Source organism: Nicotiana attenuata, unplaced genomic scaffold (assembly GCF_001879085.1).
Source record: "Nicotiana attenuata strain UT unplaced genomic scaffold, NIATTr2, whole genome shotgun sequence".
NCBI classification, from domain to species: Eukaryota; Viridiplantae; Streptophyta; class Magnoliopsida; order Solanales; family Solanaceae; genus Nicotiana; species Nicotiana attenuata.
In genome coordinates, this window is record NW_017670321.1 from 169,108 (window position 1) to 185,308 (window position 16,201).

The window sequence follows — 16,201 nt, forward strand, 5'->3', positions numbered from 1 at the left end:
CATTTTCTTGACTTATGTTCACTTTGTGCTTAATGCTTAATATCTCGTGGCTCTGTGAATACTTGCATTTGTTTGAGAGTCGAAATGAGACCGTTCTTAGTGAGTCATGTGCCATGTGTGGTGAGGTTTTTGTATAGTCTATGTATTGTACTTGTATCTAGAACTTGCTTGGTATGTGAGTTGAAGCGAAATTTTAGGTGATGCTCGGTTTGAAAAATAATTTTAGGCTTTCTTTGATCTTTTTGAGCTTAATTGCTTACCACAAATAAAATTTATCCCTAGTCAACCCTTTTGAGTCTATAGACTTTTATTTGGTACCCACATTACAAGACTATACCCTTTTTATTCTTAATTGACATTGTTTTGATCCCTTTTCCTCTTAAAACACTTTAATTGTGAGATGAGCGCTAAAAGAAGTAAGAAGGAACTAAGTGAGGGGTGGCTTTTGAGTGGAACCAATAAAAGGAAGAAAGGTGCACTTGTTTTGTAAAATAATACACCATTAGCAGAAATTGAAGAAAAAAAAAAGAATAATCTGAAAAAAAAAAATAGAGATGAATAAATTGTTGTCTTGTTCCTACTAGTGGGTATGAATTAATGTAGTGCTTAAAGAAAGAGGGAACATTGTTGGGAGTGATTTTAGTTGTGAAATTGAAGTTGGGATTGAAGAATTTGCGCTTAAAGTTGACTATGTGGTGTGTTAAAGTGCTTAGGAGGGTTAGTCACTATTCCTAAATATATCCTACCCGTCCCTTAGCCCACATTACAACCATGAAAAAGTCCTAATTGATTTTAGATCGAGTGAGCCTACATTAGTAGAGATTTACATTATGGGCAAGCCTATGGTACCAATTACATGCATGTGACTTCTTTTGTGAGGGTGAGCGATATTTTCTTTGATATATATGAGTCCTTAAAATATATTTGATCATGAGATTCGAATGTGTGGATTCAACTACTCTCTTGCCTTGGTTGTGAGGGCACATGGTTTCACGAAGGATAGGTAACATTATTAGACTTCTCTAGGATGTTGGGTGTTCAAGCCATGAGTGCATTGTGACATTGAGTCGGTTTTTTGAGGTCTANCTCTTCTTTCTTTGTTGCCTTGCCATAGAAATTTTCTCCTTAAAGCATCCATTCTCCTTTCAACTTTTGGAGGGATAGGGAACAAAGACATCATATAAGTAGGAAGGGCATCCAGTACACTATTGATAAGTACTAGCCTGCCTCCTAAAGAGAGATATTGACTTTTCCACCTTGCTAGTTCTTTTCGCATTTCTCCAAGACCCCATTCCATATATCAATGGATCTACACTTAGCCCCCAAAGGCATACCAAGATAAATAGTTGGAAAAACACCAATTTCACCACCAAGAATCCCCGCGAGTTGCTCAATCTGCCGAGGTTCATTAACCGGGCAAATTAGGCTTTTCCCCCAGTTAATATGAAGCCCTAATATGCCTTCAAAGATTGTAAGAATAACTCTCAGCATCCTTATCTGATCTATCTCAGCATCACAAAGAATAATGGCATCATCTGCGTAGAGGAGATGTGATATCTCCAGACTTCTGTCTGTTGTTTAGCCTGAAACCCCTGATCCAATTATTCTGTTGCGCTGTGTGGAGCATGTTGTTCAATCCCTCCATAGCTATAATGAACAAAAAAGGGGACAGGGGATCCCCTTGCCTCAATCCCCTAGCCGTTAACCAACACTGAAAATCTGGCAGTGCTAATACAAAATCTGATCCAATTGGTCCATTTTGTACCAAAACCCATCTGTCTCAGCATGTTTATTAAGAAGTCCCAATTAACGTGGTCAAAAGCTTTTTCTATATCTAACTTGCACAAGATTCCTGGCTTCTTCTCCTTCAATCTAGAGTCAACACATTCATTAGCAATAAGAGCAGCATCCATGATTTGCCTTCCTTTAATAAAAAGCCATTTGGTGTTTGCCAATCAGCTTAGAGATCACTACTTTAAGTCTTTCTGCCAAAAGTTTAGAGATAATTTTATACACACTACCTATCAGACTGATAGGCCTGTAATCCTTTAATTCTTTTGCCCCATTTTTCTTTGGAATCAAAGCAATGTAGCTAGCATTTAGGCTCTTTTCAAAGAACTCCTGGCTGTGAAAATTCTGAATAGCTTGCAATATGTCTCCTTTAATGATATCCCAACAATTGGAATAGAAACCCATAGTAAAACCATCAGGACCTGGGCTTTTATCAATAGCACAGAGTTTGAGGCAGTCATGCACCTCTTGTTCCCCAAAAGGTCTTTGAAGCCATTCTTTTTCTTCATCAGTGATTGCAGGACCGTCCACCATGTTAAAGTTTGGTCTCCAGAATTCAGACTCCATAAAAAGATGCTGATAAAACCTTACTATCTCTTCTTTAATAGCAGCAGGCTCTTCTAGTGTTACACCATTAACCACTAGTTGATCTATGTTGTTGTACCTCTTATGTGCATTTGCTGTCCTCTGAAAGAATTTAGTATTTTTATCTCCCTCTTTCAACCACAAGGCCCTAGACCTTTGCCTCCAAGCAATCTCCTCATTTTTTGCCACCTCTTCAAATTCCATGAACAAGTTGGCTTTCAATAAAACTTCCTCTTCATTCAAGTTTCTCTGCTCCTGAATTGTATCCAACTCTGAAATCTGATTAAGGATATTGATCTTGATGGACTCCAAATTTCCATGCTTTGATAGATTCCACTCCTTTAACTTCCCTTTTAAAGCTTTGAGTTNATCGATTTTGATAAGAGAGCAAGGGCCTCTTTTTCGCATCCCTGAAAATCTACTCCAAATTTGTTGCTCAGGCGAATTATATTGCTGTGCACCCACAACGTTGCATCCATCTCTTCGTCAACAGGTTGAACATCGATTGGTTCTGCATTCTCTAACACCCATGGTTGCTCTTCAGAAACTTCAATTATCTGCATATTAGATGATTGTTGTCCTCTTTGTTGGTTGTGAATTCCTTCTGTATTGTTCTGTTCCAGCATAATCACTCCTTCGTTTTGTTCTGCTCCATTCTCTAGGCAATTGAGAAAGGCCACCTGTTTAGGAGAGTTTTCGATAGCTTTAAAGCTAGAAATACTCGAACCTTCTGATGTGGATCGACTGTAATTGACTTCTAATTCCAGGAGCATTGGGTCAAGGTCTTTTAAAATAGCTGGTGACTCTTGGGCTCTATTTAAAAGCAAAGGATCTGTTGGCCCATAACAGTTAATGGGCCTATAACCCAAATCCTTATTAATAACAACTATTGGGACCAAGGCAGCCTGTTTGTCCCTAGCACGTGCCTCCTCACGTGTCAACAGATTTGAGTCCTGTTTTAATTGATAAGTGGGCCCTGAATCTATATATTTTACAAAGAAAAAATAAAACCAACAAGAAAGATAAAGAGAATGGATTGGTCACAGTGTATACACCTCACGAGAAATAAAAGAAATGACAATACTTACTTGTAAAACCCATGGCAGTTGGTCTCAGAGCCTCAGTTGCAGAAAGCATGTTCTGCAAGTCCGGAACTAGTTCTTGTGGAATAGACGAGAAAGCTTCGCTGGATAGGTAATTCAAATTATTCATGTACTGCAAGAAAGTTGTACAAGGACCACTATTATCAAAAGAAACCTAAAATAAGAGTAACAACAAGGTACAAAAGATGTTCACTCCGTAAAAATGTCTTGGTCGAGTTACAACTGTTGCTAGTTAGGGTTGAGAGGATGATCGCAGAAACTCAAGCTCACAAGTTATTCAACACCAATAACTTCACCATACTTTCTCCCCAAGAGAATATATAAGTTCATCAGCAGCTTAAAACATACATAAGAACACACCTACTTTGTTCGGCCTAGATCACTAAGTCAATTTATTACAAAATGGCAAGATAAATTCAGACATATACCTTGATGCTACATGTAAAGTTTTAGAATGTGATCAGAGTGACATTTATATTTCAAGTACTTTCCAGGGCAAAGCCCAATGTTCCAAGTTATAGCACAAATGAATATGACAAAGACTACGAACACAAGATTGAACGAGCTAAACTTCTTCCCTCTCCTCACTACTTGCCAAAACTCAACTTGTCCCTTCTTCCTTATGTTGTAGTAAAGCCTCAATCGCGGCGAACCAGAAAACTAGAATTTGTGGTACAACATATTCATTATGCGGATCATCAAAAGCAGACCCCAATAATCTATGTAAATGATCACAGCTGAGTTAGTCACCTTAGAGCAGAAACATAGTGTGGATTAAATAAAGACTTTCAAAACTTGCACATGCAGAAAGTTCTTTTAAGACAGATATAATGAGTAGGTTCACCCAGAAGGCCCTACTTGTATAGACGATTGGGTGGCTTTTGTAGAGGCCACTTTTTTGGGTATACTGCTTGTATATGGGGTTTTCTCCAACATCAATAATATTATTTAGCTTATCAGAGAAGAAAGGTATAATGAAATCTACTATGAAATCTACTATGAACAACAACAAAAAAGAATTGTTCTACTATGAACAACCTAGCAATACTATCAGGACGCTGCATGCAGTTTCCAGTCATTACTTTACAGAAAGCAACTACATTTGCAAGTACCATTTTCACATTGTTGTGGCAGTCCAACAAAGGCTTCCGAGCAATCAAGTGGTACGCAAGGCACCCAAAACTGAATATATCAGAGGAGCACCCAACCGAAGATGTCTTACTTCGAACCAGCTCTGGTGCAGTGTAGTTCAGTGATGGCTGAAGTGGTATAATCGAATCTTCAACATCATATTCCTGAAAATTCATCAGATAATAAAGCTAGTTTTAGCAACAATCACCTCCAGACCAAAATATCTAATAGATAAATAAACTTGTTTAATACAGGAATTTTACATGTAATGAATAATAAAAGTCATCATCAGCTAGATAAGTTATTTCTTATTCACATTCTCTATCAAAATAAAAATATTCTTTATTCCCATGATAGAAGACTAAAGAGGGGAAAGGTGTGAAGGTAATTCTGGCATACCAAGAGCATGTAAAAAAGTAGCTTTCTTTACATGGTGTGTGATGCCAGACACTATTAACACCAGATAATTTCAGGAAGAAGAGAAGGTTGGTGGAGAGTTAGTGTTGCTTGTGTGGAGAGGTGGCGGAAAGTTACTGATCATATCTTATTACACTCCAGACTCACAACACATTCTTTTTGGGGGTAAGGACAGACTCACAACACAGTTGTAATTGATAATATATTCTGAAGATTATCTCGAGGCCTTTTTTTATAAGGTAAGATCAGTTTATCTCGGCGCTTTTAGACCCATCCAAATAATTGGTATTCGATTGAAAGAAAAGAAGTAAAGATTTGCAGTATATACCCGGGTTAAACCGAGGACAGCGACAAAGACAATCACCAGTTGGAGTATAAAAAGGATAGGCAACTAGAACAAGGCAGCATGGAACACTCTACCATGTATTCTTTGGACTATTCGGAACATGAGAAGATTATGTCATGAACATTATTTTGATAAGGTATGTCATGGACATAATGTTTTAAAAAATATTTTATATTTTATAATATTTTTTTGTGTAAATAAAGAATAACAGTGTGTAGACGATAAGGATATTTTGATAGATTATGGTGGTTGAGCCACTCAATTATTTCGTAAACAGGTTTGACACGATTGTGGTGTGATATCAATGAAATGTCTAGACTTATCAGTAAAGTTCAAAAGAAAAAAACAAAATCAACTGTAAGTGATAACAAGTGAAAGGAGAAAAAGACAGAAATTCAATTGCACAACTTCAAATTATGTGGAAATATCATTTCATATTATATTTTGGATTAACTCCATTCATGTATTTGCAGTCTAAAAAATGCTTGTCCCACTTAGGCGAAAAACCAAATAACAGGATGCCACGTCAAAGGCATTCCCCGTTGGCTCATATACAATTAACAAACATACAAAAGAGAAGCCATCTTGTAATGACTTGTAACGTTTAACTTAACTGTCCATTTCAGTATTTTCATAGTACAGAAATAATAGGAAGTAAATTTTTTTTCTGGTCCACTACATTTGACTAAGATCGTGCTAATATACAAAAGTTTAATGCAAGGCTAAGCCTGTAAATTATTAACAAACTCTATTATGTCCTCTATTCATATACCTTTTTTGTTTAATTTCTGTAAACATACATATTTCAATCTGTGGCCAAATCAAACCTTCTTCTATGTGACCGAATGCACTGTAATAAAATAAAACATGGACCTTCTGTTACAGTAGACTGTCAGCACATATTATTTTAAACAAGATCCGCACAGAAGCATTAAGCATTAAATTACTGCACGTCGGAGCATATCTGTTTTATTTATCGCCAGGTAAAAAAGAAAATTCCGTGTCAACTTGATCAGTGTGCAATATAATAGTGGCATTAAGCTTATCAGTCATATCCTCTAACTTAAGGCCACTATATGACAAAAGACCTGATAACAATGTACATAGAAAGGAGCACATCAGCACATGACATATATAAAATGACTTGGAAGAAAATGAACTACGTGCTAAGCCCCATGTTATTCGCATTTAACTTCGAAAATCCCCGGCAAAAATTTTATGAACACCAAGAGCATCATAGTCAAATGCATAGATGATTCCATAAGCAACCTCTTAGGAGCGGTCAACAGTATAGACAGTATCATTTCCATGTTCACAGCTGCATCAATGGTATGCTTTGCAACACACAGGACTTTGAACAAGTGAACTAAGAAAAGCAAGTTCTTCAGATGCACACTAAAATTCAAGGCAAATAAAATATGAGTTCCAAGCGCTTAGTATTATTTACTTACAGCATAATGGAAAGCCTGCATGTTGGATAAATCAGCTGCTTGATCCACTGAAATGGCAAAACCAAAACCACCAAGTTTCCAAGCTCCATTTGAAGTGATGAGAATACTCTGCAAAAGTAATTAGCATGGAAAATCAATTTTCTATTTCACATCCCGATACAAGGTATATACTCCAAATGGTTTTCCTTAAAAAAAGAACAACTTTTTATAACAACAGAAGGAGTAATAACCTATCATTTTCCAGGTGTACAAAGACATAACTGTGACATCTTCATAAATGATATCAACCTAACAGCTGTGCCAAGTAGCTACCTGATCTTGCTCTTGGAAGATAAAGAAGCATATTAAAGGACAATTCCTACCAAGGACCTTCATATTATCCTACCTATTTTTTTTTCTTTTCTTTGCAATAAGCAGTAACCTTAGGAATTTCTCTCAAGCAAACACAGCCATAATCTATATGACTATATCTCACATGCATGGGCAAAATTAGCACATTTTGACCAGCATATCCTGGAGGTATTCTACACCTATCAAGCAAAGCCAGACTTCCTCAGGAAAAAACTCAAAACTCATTTTCGTTTGACAAACTTGCAGTTACATATGCAAGAACCCATTCTCCACCAGCAGGCACGATCAAATAAGAGAACTAGACTATGATACTCCTTTAAAGGAATAAAAGAGTAGCACTAACATTTATGGTAAGCCTCCACATAAATCTGCTAGAAATTCCAATATACCTCCATTAGCCTCCAACGCAGTCATCAACACCATAGTTTATTTCTCAAAAATTGCTAAAAACAAACTCTACCATTATAATCCAACTCTTATCGCCAGCAGTCCGACAAGTTACTTCTTGAAACGCAACGCACCATTTTACTTTTTGATGAAGTAAGGTGTTATATTGTTGGCATCAAGAAGATGCAAATCGTTACAAAAGAGGTTGGTTAGCTCCATTTACACAAAAATGCAGTTCTGACCAGGGAGCTAGCCAGAAGCATCAAAAGCCTAAGGTTGGCAATCAAGCCAAAGACAGAGAGCTAATAAAATCTAGAAATGGAATTAAATCATTTACAGAGGAAAGGTTGCTCCAGCTATATAGATTCCTAAGGCACTTTGCTTTCGGGGAGCTGTTGGGAGTTGATATTTCATCAAAGCATCTGCGGTTCCTTTCTGCCCAAATACACCAAAATATACATGCTGGGATCATCTGCCAGATCTTCTTGATGGTTCTGTCAACTTTCCGCTGACTCCAACTTTCAACTGCTTCTTTTAGGCCTTGTGGTATTATCCAACTCATGCCAAAAATTGAAAGGAACATGTGCCACAAATCTGCAGCCACTCTGCAGTGCAATAGCAAATGGTTTATAGATTCTGAGTTGTCTAAACACATGTAACATCTATTCACCAGCTGGAAATTCCTTCTACATAAGTTGTCTTGAGTTAAAATAGCACCTTTAAGAGCTATCCAGGTGAAGCACATGACCTTTGTGGGGAGTTTTGTCTTCCATATGAGCTTCCATGGCCAAAGCTCAATTACTTCATTGCTAGCACACAATTTCTTGTATCCTACCTTCACTGAATAACAACCTCCGTTCAGATTGTCCCACCTTAAACTGTCTTGAGCTTGTGTATTCATTTGAAAACTTCCAGTAGCCGGAAAAGATCAAAGAGTTCCCCAAGTTCCCATTCCTGCATGTGTCTTTTGAAGAGGGGATCCCATATGTTTCCTGATCTGTATTGGGCAATTTTTGAGTCTGGATCAACTGCTATCTGGTACAGGGCTGGATGAGTGTCTTTTAATGGTTGATTGAGAAGCCATCTTTTCTTCCAGAACCTAACTGAGGTGCCATCTCCAATTCTAAATGAAACGTCCTGAATTCCTGAATTCCTGTTTCAGACTGTTGATAAATTTCCAAGGACCAACACCATGAGGGGCTCTACTCTCTTTGGTACTTCATTGGTCTAGCTTTCCGTACTTGACATTCACTACTTCCTTCCATAAACATGTTCCTACCTGACCATATCTCCACCACCACTTCATAAGCAAACTCTTACTGTGCTTGGCCAAGTCTCTAACAGCTAATTCACCTTGATCCTTAGGTTGAATTACCTTAGACCACTTTACCAGATGAAACTTGTGGCCTTCACTGTTCCCTTTCCAAAAGGATCTTCTGATTTTGTCCAGTTGTCTTTGGATCTTTCTAGGCATAGGAAATAAGGACATGAAATAGGTTGGCAGGCTGTCCAAGACACTATTGATCAGTGTCAATCTTCCTCCCATGGAGAGGTATTGCATTTGCCAAGTTGCCGATTTTTTTCCCACCTTCTCAAGAACTCCATTCCAAACCCCTATTGCTTTGTACTTTGCTCCCAGTGGAAGGCCTAGATATGTTGTTGGAAAAGAGCCAATTACACAGCTCATAATACTAGCCAACTCTTCCAAGTTAGGCACTGAATTCACAGGGTAAATCATACTTTTTCGCATATTAATGTGTAATCCCGATATAGCTTCAAAAATCTAAAAAGTCAAATTTAGGTACTAGACCTGGAGCTTCTCTGCCCCACAGAAGATTAAAGTATCATCTATATAGAGTAAATTTGACACTGCAACTGAGTCAACTGTGTTGTTTCCCACCCTGAACCCTTCAATCCACTGCATTTGTTTTGCCTTACCTAGCATTCTGCTCAAACCCTCCATTGCAAGGATAAAAAGAAAAGGAGAAAGTGGATCTCCTTGTCTAATTCCTTTCTGCGGTGAAAAAAAACCAACTGGAGCTCTATTCACCAAGACGGAATACTTAACAGTAGTAAGGCTGTACTTGATCCATTTTATCCATCTGTCACCGAACCCCATTCCTTTTAAAATAGAAAGAAGGTATGACCAATTAACTTGATCAAAGGCCTTTTCTATGTCCAGCTTGCAAAGAATACCTGGAACACCACTTTTCAACCTCCCATCTAGCAGCTCATTAGCTACCAGTGATGCATCTGTGATTTGTCTATTTTTCAAAAAAGCATTTTGCTCTTCTGAAATCAGCTTGTCAATGACTGTTTTGATCCTCTCAGCTAGGAGTTTAGCAATTATCGTATAGATACTTCCAATGAGACTTATCGGCCTGAAATCTCTGAGTTCTATAGCACCTTTCCTCTTGGGAACTAGAGCAATAAAAGAAGCATTATTGGACCTCACCATATAACAGTGTTGATGGAAATGATTGACAGCTCCCATTAAATCCGGTTTAACAAAGACCCATGACATTTGAAAAAAAGCCATTGTGAAACCGTCCGGGCCTGGACTTTTGTCAGGAGCACAAGAGTTGATTGCAGCCAACACCTCATCTTCCTCAAAATCTCTCTCTAACCATGCCTTCTCTGTGAGAGAAAGACTTGGCAGATTTGAACAGTTATATTTTGGCCTCCATTATTCGTTCTCAGTGTAAAGGTCTTGATATAAACTCACAATTTCTGCTTTAATGACTTCCTTGTCTTCACATAGCTCATCTTCTATCATTAGATTATCTATGTTGTTATTTCTTCTATTGGAGTTGGCATTGCCACTCTCTGGAAGAACTTGGTGTTCTTATCCCCTTCTTTGAGCCATAGACACCTAGACTTTTGTCTCCATGAGACTTCCTCAGCCTTTGCCATCCTTTTAATGTCTAATTTCAGCTGCATGGATTTCTCCTTTTCTGCTTGGGTCATAGGTCTTGTTTCAGTTGCTTGTTCTAATAATGTGAGGTCCTCAAGCAGTTTGTTTCTCTGTGCTTCCACTCTGCCAAAGGTCTCCTTGTTCCAAACTGTAATGTCCTTTTTCAAACTTCTCAATTTTTGAGTTAGAATGAAATCAGGACTGCCCCCAATTGTGTAGTTCTGTCACCATCCTTTGACCTTGTCCATAAAACCATCCACTTGAAGCCACATATTTTCAAACTTGAAATATGAGGAATTGGCTTCACAGTCACCACACTCCAACAATAAAGGCCTATGATCAGAAGTAACTCTTGGAAGAGCTATTTGCTTAATTGCCTTGAAGTTTTCATTCCACTCTGGAGATATTAAGAACCTATCAATTCTTGAGGCTACGCACCATTTTACTTAAATGCACAACACAGCATCACCCGTTCTTCATTAGCAAGCAGCCCCAACTCCCAGGTAACCCACCTCTACTTCTGCCTGGTAATCACAAGCTACATAACTTACTAATATATTTCTTATCAGTGTTTAACAAACATAATATGGCCTTGCCTTTTTCTTTCCTAAACCAAGGTGGCACACTTAATCCCTAGAAATATACTAACATCTTAAAAATTAGCTATGAAGATATAGTGAATTGTAGAAGAGGAAGAGGGACAAGGAGAAGAGCATTATAATGAACAATTAACAATTCAAGACAGGGGTAATATGAAATGATCATGAATAAAAGCTTTAGGATAAGCTTCTTTCCTCCTCTTCTTAGTGCACCAAACATCAAATAGACACTCCACTTCAAATGAAACCAAGCCCATAAGAACAATTCTCACTTTTTATTCCAGATATGAGGGTGAAGAAAGAAAAAAGATAATGGATATATTTGGCAACGGTCTCACTACCTCAGTTGTCTCTATAACCATATTAGATGTACTGTAAACCTATATAAACCAAAACAAGGGCAATCATCGGCTGAGAAATGGAAGATATCATATCAATTATATGCATGATAGCAATGCCTAACCCACACAAAGGTAATAACGTAAATAGTTAAGAAAACGGGAAAACAAAAATAAATACCTCCGGTGATATAGACCGATGAATTAGACGAGCATTGCCGTGGAGGAAATCCAAGGTTTCTGCGATTTGGAGCAGACCATGTTTAACCTCAAGCAATCCCATTTCCTGCAAAGCGAGATCTAATCAGCAGAGTATCAAGTATCACCAAGTGCTAACCTACTGCCAAATCAGAAAAAACACAAGATAATAGTTTGCATCATTTATTACAAAAATGTACCAGTGTTTCTTAAAAATCTTAATTTGCAAATAAACATTATGTATGTGCGATGAAGCACCGAAGGATGAGACAACAATTGAAGTAAAAGTTATTTCTCAGCTTGCACTCTCTGTTTTAAGCATCTTATTTTTGTCTTAGATTTAATGCTGTTTTAGTTTTACTATTGGAAATTTCAGCAAGAAGGAGTAGCTTCCCTAATGACAACAAGTGCATCTCTGCTTCATGGCTGTATTGAAACTCTATTGTCCTTTCTCCGGTTATAGATTTAAGATGATTACACCAAAAAAAGGCAATGTCCTGGGTAAATATCACTCAAAAAGTGCATGAATTTGGAAAGATGAGATTATTAATACAGTCACCTATCAGAAGCTTAGGCTTCCCAACACGAGGCAATTGCTGCAACAGACCATCTACTCCAAACACCACTTGCTTGTTTTATCTCCCCCTCCAGATACTTTAGAACTATTTGGTTTTATGTATAGCAGACTTATTGAGAGCCTCAAACATATTTTTTATGACGTGAGAGCTTCAAAAGTGGTCTAATGTTTTGTATATTACCACTATGTTAGTACAACAACAACAACAACAACAACAAACCCAGTATAATCCCATAGGTGGGGTGTTTGGGGAGGGTAATGTGTACGCAGACCTTATCCCTTATCCCTACCTAGAGAGATAGAGAGGTTGTTTCCGATAGACTCTGCTCAAGAAAAGGTGGCAAGGAAGAAAATGGAAGAAGAAGAAGAAGAAGAAAGAGGGGGAAAAAAGAAAGAAGAGGAAGACAAAAGACAATAAGGAAAAAGGGGAGAAAGAGTAGCAATATACCACTATGTTAGTGAGTCCGATAAACAAATTTCATTCCCCTCCCACCAATTTATGTGGCAGCATTTGACTGGGCATGGAGCTTAAGGAAAAAACAAAGACTTTTGAAAATTGTGATCTAAAATAAAGTTTTAGATATTTGTGTGGCCATAACGTTAAGGGTAAAATTTAAATTTTAAAGTTAAATTACTTCTAAACATAGAAAGGTGACATTTTTTTTGGACAGACTAAAAGAAAAGTCTGACATATAAATTGGGACAAAAGGAGCAATAATTGTTCTTTTCCATGTCTCAGAGGGTTGATAAAAAATCCTTAAGTATATTATTGTTCATTTGACATAAGGAAATGAACATTTACTAGCAAAAGGTGACGCCTATATACAAAAGATTGATAAGAAAATGCTCTACAATCTATAATTCTCTAGAAAACACATCCTGACGTCTGTACAAGCAGGAGTGACATGTGCACTTCAAAAATATATGGAAAAGGGAAAAAGCAGGGTCAAAATTGAATTTTCTTTCCTTCTATGAGGTTCACATTACAACGAGATTCCTCATGCTCCATGCTCCATAGCCGTGTCACTCTGTATTTCCAGCTCAACACGAGCTGCTCTACGTTCCAGGGCATAGCTGATGCCAAACAGGTGTAACATTACACTACACTTTTTGTTGCTACGAAGTTAGCATCCCCATGGTGCCCAATGACAATACAATACCTCTTTTACTTAAAAAAGGAATACCTATAGCATGATTGCAATATAATCTCTTCATTGAGTTGGCTTGTGCAACCAGACATAGACACCTTCTACAATGTAACCCAAATCCTAAAAAATATAACAAAGTCATCATTCTCTAGCCCATCCCTCTCCCGATCGTGTCACACTCTTCTAGAGTACATATCAACTTCGCTCAATCCCAAACTAATCGAGGCCAGTTATATGAATCCTCTACGTTCATTATGCTCAATTCGGGCCAAGTCATTCCAATACTAATAATTGCTTAAGGAAAATTAAGTGCTCCCGAAATCACATGCTAATACCTACAGTGAATTATGTCTCCGACTAGACTCAAGACTCCTGAAATCCGTCTCTTTCTCATTTTGCCACCAACAAGAGCTTCCTTGTCCGTGGGAGATAACAACAAGCTGTGGTGAAGATGATTATGAGGAATCTCCACTTCGGTGTTGACTCCAACATCTGAATTTATCATATGCTATTGTGATAACCATACACACAGGATGAAGATGCATATCATGTGTCCATGCCAATACGTGTTCTTTGTAGATACTACCATGAAGTACACTGTTTTTTAACCAACTTCTTTTATATAAGTAAAATGCTACCCTTCTATTCACCAAATGTCTCAAGCAATTTTAACTATGACCAGCTTCTAGTCTAGCTTTAGACAGTGGGATTCTTTCAAAAGAGATGTCGTGCTGCAAAAGCTATTATCCAGCTAGACAGAAATTATGTGCCTTTAAATCCAATATTAAGATTTTATAAACGTCAGACAAGGAAAATCTTTTGGTCTAATGCAACCCATCCCTAGTAGATTTTTTTTTCTGGCAGCTTTCAAAGTAAATCTTACAAGTAACTATTTAAGTGTCTAAACCTTTCGGTCTGATACAAACCATCCCTAGCTTTCGGGGTCAATCTGACATCTAACTACTTCAGTTAATAAATCTAAACATTTTGTCCAATGTAAACCATCCTGTATAGCATTTGAATCAATCTACATCAAACTTTAAGTTGGTAAATCGCACACATAAACTAAAAGTGCAAAAATATTTATATAGGAAATGACACAGAGTTACCATCATGTCCAATTGGTCAATTAACTACACATCAATTCCAAACTAGTTGAGAGGTAGTTGTTATCATCACATTACTATAACTCCAAAATCTATACTAATAACCCACTTATTATCTTCACTTTTTCTTTCTTTTACGTGAGAAAACCACAATGTAACTCAAAGAACCACCTCAAAGATCATCAAAAACACCCAAAAAAAAAAACTTCAAACTTTCCATGAAAGATTCGATAGCCAAAACAAAATTTTGGACCTCCAACAAGCAAGGTAAACCCTTTGGTCTAATAAAATGCGTCTGTAATAGCTTTCGCAGTCAATCTTACATCTAACTATTTAAGATAGTAAATCCGAACTTTTGGTCTAATACAAACCCTCCCTAGTAGGCAGTAGCTATCGGAGTCAACCTCACATCTAACTACATAAGTAAGTAAATTGCACACATAAATCCATAGCAAGCTATCTTCTAATTAACTAAAAGTGAACCATCTAGTAATAAATGACACAAAAAATACAAATTAGCATCATTATACTAATTACCCAACCAGAATGTAACTAACTCAAAAAACAAAATCACACACTTGAACCAGCTCAAAATTATAATAAACGCCTAAAAATTTCGAACTTTGCACGAAAAATTCATTGAAATTTGCAGTTAATTACACATTTATCTAAGAGATAGTCAGAATAACACAATTACCATTCCTTTAAGCTCCTTAGGAACTTTCTCAATATTCTCCAAATCCCCCAAAGCATTAGCAGCAGAAGCAAACAAGGGTTCAGTAACCATAGCCATAGCATTCTTACTCTCATCAAGTGCCTGCACTACATGAACAACCCCAGGATGCCTCAACCTCACCAACCGGGCCGCATCAGCCCGAATAACATCAAAAAACGAGTCTTCAGCAGTCTTAGAAAGGCCGGCCCGTTGTCGCGCCTCGGAGAGGGCCCGCTTATCGAGAAGCCAAACGCAGACATTCGGGTACACCGCATGGCCGTCTCGGGCCTTGGCTGAGTACAACTTCCAAGCTAGGCCCGGCCCAGCTGACCCGATCTGATCTAAGAGATCGTAGTCTTGTAAAGCTCTGGGTAAACCGGTGACTTCTTGTACGGTGGTTTGAACGGTTTTTTCAATCACCGCTGAGGCTTTAGCTGAGGCTTTGGCGAAGGCTTGGGTTAGAGTTTTCATGTTGATCGACATTTTTGATATATATTGAAAATTATACGGTGGAAATTTGGATCGTCAACGGCGACGACGTGGCGGTGGCGGTGGTGGGGGTGGGTGGAGGAAGAAAAAGGAAATTGAGATTGGAAGTTGAGGAAGATGGGATCCCAACAACAGCCTTTTTGTTTTCTCTCACTCCGATGAACAAGTCCTTTTTTGCTGTTTTATTAATTACTTCGTATATACGTTAACAGAGAAGATCTAATTGGCTACAATTTAGAAATTGTGATGATCATGAATAGGGAGTATAATTAAGTTACTACTGTCTGAATTCTGCCTGTTTTTAACACTATTTTTATTTTATACTGCTCTTGAAAGTTTACAATTTGATTATTATTTTCTTTGATATTTTTCTTGATCTTTTGCTTTTTCTTTTATTTCTCTGTATTTGGCTGTTCATGTTGGAATGTACATTTTGATTTTTTTTAATAATCTTTTTAGGAAAGATAAATTTAGAATATGTTTTCAAAGGTTACAATCACGTTTAAAATTCAGAAATTAATGAATTAATATTCAAATTGAAACCTAATTAGATAG

The 16,201-nt window shown here is 37.5% G+C and overlaps 1 protein-coding gene across 1 annotated transcript in view; it reads right to left on the minus strand.

Moving 5' to 3' along the window:
* Positions 1-15,925, minus strand: part of LOC109237820 (SCY1-like protein 2) — a 31,077-nt gene extending 15,152 nt beyond the window's left edge. The window contains exons 1-5 of the mRNA XM_019404207.1: positions 15,140-15,925; positions 11,595-11,699; positions 6,825-6,932; positions 4,592-4,774; positions 3,465-3,591 (exon numbers count right to left, since the gene is read on the minus strand). Coding sequence (XP_019259752.1) covers positions 3,465-3,591; positions 4,592-4,774; positions 6,825-6,932; positions 11,595-11,699; positions 15,140-15,640 — 1,024 coding nt within the window. The 5' untranslated portion in view covers positions 15,641-15,925. The remainder of the gene's footprint in view (positions 1-3,464; positions 3,592-4,591; positions 4,775-6,824; positions 6,933-11,594; positions 11,700-15,139) is intronic.
* Positions 15,926-16,201: the final 276 nt, after the last annotated feature.